Source organism: Mus caroli, chromosome 18, assembly GCF_900094665.2.
Source record: "Mus caroli chromosome 18, CAROLI_EIJ_v1.1, whole genome shotgun sequence".
In the NCBI taxonomy this organism is placed as follows: Eukaryota; Metazoa; Chordata; class Mammalia; order Rodentia; family Muridae; genus Mus; species Mus caroli.
This window is the reverse complement of record NC_034587.1, coordinates 31,971,509-31,979,038: the sequence shown is the minus strand read 5'-3', so window position 1 is coordinate 31,979,038 and position 7,530 is coordinate 31,971,509. Positions and strand designations below refer to the sequence as shown.

At 47.3% G+C, this 7,530-nt stretch overlaps 1 protein-coding gene across 1 annotated transcript in view; it reads left to right on the top strand.

Annotated features, from left to right (window-relative positions):
- The first annotated feature begins 649 nt into the window (after positions 1–649).
- The window catches only part of Gfra3 (GDNF family receptor alpha 3), a 30,915-nt gene continuing 24,034 nt past the window's right edge, over positions 650–7,530 (top strand). The window contains exon 1 of the mRNA XM_021150953.1: positions 650–900. Coding sequence (XP_021006612.1) covers positions 819–900 — 82 coding nt within the window. The 5' untranslated portion in view covers positions 650–818. The remainder of the gene's footprint in view (positions 901–7,530) is intronic.

Sequence of the window (7,530 nt, the reverse complement as noted above, 5' to 3'; positions counted from 1 at the left end):
TCACTCTGTAGACCAGGCTGGCCTCGAACTCAGAAATCCGCCTGCCTCTGCCTCCCAAGTGCTGGGATTAAAGGCGTGCGCCACCACGCCCGGCTAATCGTGACTTTTATAATCATAAAATCTTACCATTAGAAATGCTTAAGGACAAATGAGATAATAGATGTGCAAATTCACAACCACACACACACACACACACACACACACACACACACACACGCGCGCGCGAAAACAAGGTACTCTGGTGATAGCTCAAGGTTTCTTGGTTTGGTTTGGCTTTGGTTTGTTGCCAGAGAGGTTTGGAACTCACAGTGTAGGTCAGGATCAACTCACAGCAGTCTTCCTGCTTCCACCTCCCCAGCGCTGAGATTTCAGGAGTGAGCCACCACACCTGGCTGATTCAAGCGTTGTTACAAAATTTCATTTGTGGAGCTTATTGTTCCTGGATGGGCAGAGGGGGTCAGAAAGAGGTGCTTTGTTTCACAGACACTTAGCAGCAATCTTGCCGGAGGTAATTGGCAGAAGACAGTAGGTTGGCAGACTCTAGTGGCGCATGCTGTTGACCCCAAGCGGCCTTGAAGCCTCGTCCTACTCTGGGTCCCGGAGTAATAGCCGCCCGATGCTGCCCGGCACTTCAGAGTTAGAGGGCGGTGCCCACGACCCTAGTGGGAGAGTGGCGGCGCCGCGAGGAGGGGCGGGAGGCGGCGGTGGGAGGTGTCGGCCGAGGGAGCCCAGCTCTCTGAGTCCCGTGCACCAAGGCAGGGGAACGCGGAGCCCAGCGCAGGCAAAGCGCTGTCGCGTCCCGGGCGTCCACACCCGCCATGGGGCTCTCCCGGAGCCCGCGACCGCCACCGCTGATGATCTTGCTACTGGTGCTGTCGTTGTGGCTGCCACTTGGAGCAGGTAAGTGTTATTCAGAAACCCTCGGGGCTGTAGGGTAGGCGGTGGTGAGAGTGTTGACTCAGGGACACAGGTTGCTGCTGCTGAAAAAGGTGCAGCTTAGCTGCCTTCTGGTAGCGTTCCTCTGTCTGGGACACTACTTCTTACTTTAGGAAGTCCAGGGTGTCAGAAAGGAGCTGGTTTCCAACACTATACAAGAGTATGGACTCTGTAAGTGGAGCCCTAGGAAATCCTGGCCACCCAGGCGGCTCCTCGCCCCTGGTAATACTTCTTCCCTCCTTTGAGGTGCATCTAAAGCAGTCAGGACAACCCGCAGCCAGGACATTACCAAGTCAGTATCCCCAGGAGATGAGGAGAGTCTGATCAGAGGCTGCCACTGGCTCTAAGTGGCCTTCAACTCTTCTATACCGCTTTAAGGGAAGCAGAAACTAGGTAGAGAAGTAAAGAAAGAATTTGCATAGACTTGCTACAGAGTAGGCTTGTAGACTGCCTACAATTTGCTAAGCTCATCACCTGGTTTTACTGTTGAGAAGTTTACCACCAACCTGCTCTCTTCCTACAATGGGATATGCTTTTTAATTAATTTTGGAGACAGAGTCTCATTTAGTGGCCCTGTCCTGGAACTAGCTATGAATAAGAAGATGGCTTGAATGTGTGCTTCCACCTCCCAAGTGTTAGGATGACTGATGTGTGCCACCACACCCTCCTGGTTAATGATGTTTGGGGATGGAACCAAAGGTGTTGGGTTAGTAGAGCACACACCCCCCAGTCTCACGGTATGGGGGGGGGTTGTTGTTTGTTTACTTGTGGACTTCTCTCTCTCTCTCTCTCTCTCTCTCTCTTTCTTTCTTTCTTTCTTTGGTTTTTTCGAGACAGGGTTTCTGTGTATCCCTGGCTGTCCTGGAACTCACTCTGTAGCCCAGGCTGGCCTCTGAACTCAGAAATCTGCCTGCCTCTGCCTTCCAAGTGCTGGGATTAAAGGCGTGCGCCACCACTGTCTGGCTTCTTTCTTCCTTTGTTTCTTTCTTTTTTCCTTTTTGAAATCCATTTGTTTGATACACCTTTTTATTTTAATTGAAAAATAGATTCTTCTCTCACAATGTACAAGCTGAGAAGTTTCCTCTCCTCTCAATTTTCCCCTACCTTTTCTCTCCCCCTGAGCCCACCCCAACCCCACTTCCCTTCAGAAAAGAAGAGCAGGCCTCCCAAGAGCAAACAGGCAAACATGACAAAGCATGACGCGATAAAACAAGGCAAAAGTCCTTATATCCAGGCTGAACAAGGCAACCCAATAGGAGGGAAAGAGTCCCAAGAACAGGCAAAAAAGTCAGAGACAGCGCCACAGATTCAGTGTAGGGAACTCCCTACCAGGCCATATGGCTTTTCCCCAGCAAGGGGTCCAGTACAGTGCCTTCCCCAGAGGATAAGTGACCCACAGTAAGAGTCTGTGACATTAAGTAGTTCAGGGCCTGATGTAGAACCATGTCCTACCCCAAGGAAAAGAAGCCTAAGGGCCGTATGTAATCCATGGAAAGAATGCCCAAGACTTTAGGAATGAGGAAGGGCACTTAGAGTCTCACTGCGGGTCCCCTGCCAGAGCCCTAGTGGGAAAAACCAAAACCAAAACAACCAACCTAGCCTGTGTGGAAGGAATCCAAGCAAGAGAGTGAGCACCGTGCAGCTGTAACTCCAGCACTCTCTAGGCTAGCCTGGGCTATATACACAGCAACATCCTGTCTCCAAAAAAACTGTGCAGGGGGTAGGGAAGGTTAGCATATGTGTCTGGGGAGACGGCTTCAATAGGTAGAGGAATGTGCAAGTATGAAGCCCTGAGTTCTCGACCTCCAGTATCCAGATAAAATCTGGGAGCAGCAGCTGACATCTGTAACACCAGCAGTAGGATGGAGTGTGGAGGGTGGAGACAGGGGCATAGTGGACAGCCAGGCTAGCCAAAAGGCTGAGCTCCAGGCTTGGTGAGAAAACCTGTCTCAAAAAATAAAACTGGGGAGCTCTAAAGGAAGGCACCGAACATTGATTGTTGGCCTCCACAGGCACTTGACACACAAACACATTCATGGGCACCCAGACACACATTCATACATGCACATACAACATACACATAAGAAGTAGATGAGAAAGGGAAAAAGGGAAAAGACTAGCCTGCCTCCATCAGTGTATGTAGGTAGTAAGAACTCATTAATCTGACTTGGCTGCTACCAGGACACCCCACTGCTCCTAACATGTGGCTGCCTGCGAGTTAGGGTCAGAGATAAACGTTAAACACCTTCCTCATTAACTGCTGAAGCAGAGTGAGTGGTGGCTTCATTCCACAGTAATTTGTAATAATTTCTGCTCAAGTGGCTTCCCCGGGGCCTGAGGATGGAACTGAGGTGTAAGTGTAACCCCTTTACATCATTTATGAGGCCCTAGGGTTTAATCCCAGCATCACACCCACACGCACGCACGCACGCATGTACATGTACAAACACACACACACACTCACACATACAGATACACAACATACACAATCACTCAGACACACACACTCACACACCACACACACACACCACACAACACACAGATACAAATGCACATGCCACACACTGCATACCTCTACCATCCAGTAGCTGCCGAGTGCAGTTTATAAACAAAGACCAACAAGGAGTTGTTTACAACCAGATAAAGCACGCCATGGTTCACCATAAGCCAAACATGAAGGCTCTGACTTTGAGCCAGGCTTGACTGGCTACGGCCCTCCATGCTGGCTCCTTTTCTTGGGCCATTCATCCATAAATGGATATCCATGCAAGGAACCACACTGGAGAGAAGCAAACGAGGCTCTTATGTTCCAAAGCAGGGGCTGCCAAGTCACTGATGAATCCAGTTAGGACCAGTTAGAAAAGGCACAACATGCTCGAATGGGGCTGCCGACACTTAATTCTGGATGTGAGATTATAGGCACGGAGCTTGCGAGTACTCACTCTTTTGAGAGCAATCGGGACACCGTAGTGTAGAACTGTCAAGTTATCTGGCTTCTTAAAGTTTTCCTCTTGAGACAGAGGCTCACTATGTAACCATAGCTGGTTTTGAACTCTCAAAGAACACCTGCCTCTTGAGCCTGTGTGCTGGTAAAGGGTGTGTGTGCCCATGCTGTGGAGCATCTTGTTGTTGTTGTTCTTGTTGTTCTTGTTGTTGTTGTTGTTGTTGGAGACGGTCTCTATACGAAGTCCTGGCTGTCCAGGAACTCACTGTGTAGACCAGGCTGGCCTCGAAAACATAAGGCTTCACCTGCCTCTGGCTCCAGAGTGCTGGGATTAAAGGCGTGCACCACCATGCCCGGCTTATCTGGCTTTTAAATAGACACTAATTACATCTCTAAAAGGTTTTCTTGAAGGTCAAAGTAGGTAAAGAGTGAGGGAAAGTTGGTGTGTTTGCACACATCTGTGATCTTAGTATTCATCATCTGGCTTGGCGGCCACCAGGACCACCCCCACCCCCACCCCACTGCTCCTAACGTGGACGCATGTTAGGGTCAGAGATAAACTTTAAACACCTTCCTCACTAGCTGCTGAAGTACAGTGGATGACAGGTCTGTTTGACAAGCTCAGCCTGGTATACATACTGAGTTCTAGAGCAGCTGAGCTATATACCAAGTTTCAACCAGTCCTGGCTACCGAGGGAGACCCTGTCTCAAGAATAAATGAATAGGCTGGGCAGTGGTGGCCCAACGCCTTTAATCCCAGCACTTGGGAGGCAGAGGCAGGCAGATCTTTGTGAGTTCTGGTCTACAGTGGTCTACAGAGTGACTTCCAAGACAGCTAAGGCTACACAGAGAAACCCTGTCTTGAAAAAAAAATCACAAATAAATAATATTTAAAAGGAATGAGAAGAATCTGTGGTAGCACTTGCCCGGCATAGGTGAGACCCTGGGTTCAATTTCCAATTGTCAACGTAGAACTTTAGATTAAAAAGACAGAAAAGCAGAACAAGGCCTACAGCTCAGTATTGGAGCCCTTGCCTAGCCTGAGCAAACCCCTAGCTTCAGTTTCCCAGCACCAGCCAGGAAGAGAGAACATGTGTGTCAATTAAGGCAAACATCTGTGCGTTGTATACATTTATGACCTTGCCCTAGATTAAGCCCATGTTTCACATCCAGGAAGCAACCTCTACTTTTTTCTCTTGAAATGTAAAGCGTCTTCCAAGTTCCTTGTGACCCAAAGCTGGTAAATCCACCAGGGCTCAGGAAGAGTCCTGAGAGATTGTTTTGCTTTGCAATGGGCTAGGACTCCACATTTGGTTCGGTTAAGTGTTTATTTAGTTTAGTGATTGAAATGAGACCGAAACCTATGATATTTCTCTCAATCATCCACTAACCCATTCCTCCCCCTCCTCCTCCTTCTCCTCTTTCCATCTTTTACTTATTTACCGGGATGGAGGGCACAGATGTGGAAGTCAGATAACAGCCTGCAGTAGTTTCCTGGCTTGATAGAAAAGGATAGCTTGCCTAGACAAGGTTTCTAAACTGGACATGGTGGAGCATGCCCGTACTCCCAGTTTTTGGAAGGTGGAAGCAGGAGTATCAGAGGTTCAGGGTCATCCTCCGAGATGTAGAGAGTCTGAGGCTAACCTTAACTACCTGAGGGCCTGTCTCAAAAAACAAACATGGACTCTTAAAATAGTCATAGTGGTTCACACTTGAGAGGATTGTCTCTAGGCTAGTCTTTGCTGGGCTACAGAATGAGACTCTATTTAAAGAAAAGAAAGAAGAAAAACATAGAAAGCCACACGGCTAGTAAGTGACAGAATTATTGTCACCTTTCATGGATTTTGCTATTGACGAATCCTTACTTCCGTGGGTAAATTTCACTGATGTTTGGCTGAGCAGAAGAAACTGTGTCATGTACAGTGGCTTATACCTGTAATCTCAGAACTCAGGAGTCTGAGGAAGGAGAAAGGGTGGAGAATTCAAGGCCAGTTTGAGCTCCTGGGGTATATTGGGCCACTTAGCAAGACTGCTTAAAAGAAAAAAAAAAAAGATGCCTCAGTAGTTAAGAGTGATTGCCTGATAAGGCGAGGATGTGAGTTCGAATCTCTAGTATTCACAGTTTAAAAAAAAATCCGCCCAGCTATGTACACCTATAACCCTGACATTGCAGGACAGAAACAGGCAGATGCTGAAAGCTTGCTGGTCAGCCAGCCTAGCCAAAACGGTGAGCTTCTAGCCTAGTGAGAGATCCTGTAGCAAGGTCACAAGGCAGAGAACAATAAAGAAGGACGCCCTATGTCCTGCTGTGGCTTCTAGGTGTGTGTACATATGTGCATGTCCTGCACATTTGTGTGTAAGTGTCACACAGGCAATATGCCACACCAATAAAAAAACACATACACACATAAATACATACCAAGATGCAAAAAAATGCACATATTGACTGAAAAGAAAACAAAACTGTTCTCTCATGTTAGCAATACGATACTGGTTTTCAAAGCCCAGCTTGGTGGTATATGCTTTTGATCCCAGCAATTGGGAGACAGAGGCAGGCAGATCTGTGAATTCAAGGCCAACCTGGTCTACAGAGCATGTTCCAGGACAGCAAGAACTAGACAGAGAAACCCTGTCTTGACAAAACAACTACCACCAACAAGATACTGGTTTTCTTGGAGGTGCCTAGAAGAGGCTTTCTGGACCATTGGTAATATTCTGCCTCTTTATTTAGATGCTGGCTATATAGATGTATGCAGGGTTGTGAAATTCATTTATCTATACATCTTTAATTCATGGACTTTTCCTATATCTTATTCTTTAGTTTATTACTGAAGATATACAAGTGGCTAACAAGCACATAAGATTATGCTCAGCAAACCTTAGTTACCAGAGAAGCGCACATAAAAGCCACTTGCATCCGTGAGGAAGGCCAGAATAGAGATAAAAGTGGAAAGTAACAAGACTCGGTAAGTCTGAGGAGGAACTAGAACCTTTGCAGGTTGATGGTAGGGATCTACAACTGTAGCTTCTGTTGAAAAGAACTTGGTGATTTCCTCCCAGAGTTAAGCATGCGGAGCTGGAGACTTGGTAAAGTGCACTTTGCTGCTCTGGCAGAGGACTCGGTCTTGATGTTCCGTATCCACATGGAGGTTCACAACTGTGTCAAACTCTGGTTCCAGGGTATCCTACCCTGCCCCCACCTTCTGGACTTCGTGGGCAACACACACACACACACACACACACAGTGCACATACATTCGTGAAGGCGAACATATGCACAAAATAAATAAGAAGGTAGATCTGGAGGCTGGCTGAATGGTTCTGTGGGTAAAGGCCCTTACCATCAAGCTTGAGGGCCTAAGATCAAGTCCTGGCACCTACATGGTAAAAGGAGAGGCCCAAACCCTATACGTTGTCCTATGACCTCCACACATGTGCTATGGCATATATGCACTTCATAATACAAAATTTTAAAGGAAGGTAAAATTTTATGCAGTGTGAATTTGCAGATATCAGATGTGCAGGATATCTGGCATGCAATAAAATGTTTTTTTTTTTTTTTTTTTTTTTTGGTTTTTTGAGACAGGGTTTCTCTGTGTAGCCCTGGCTGTCCTGGAACTCACTTTGTAGACCAGGCTGGCCTCGAACTCA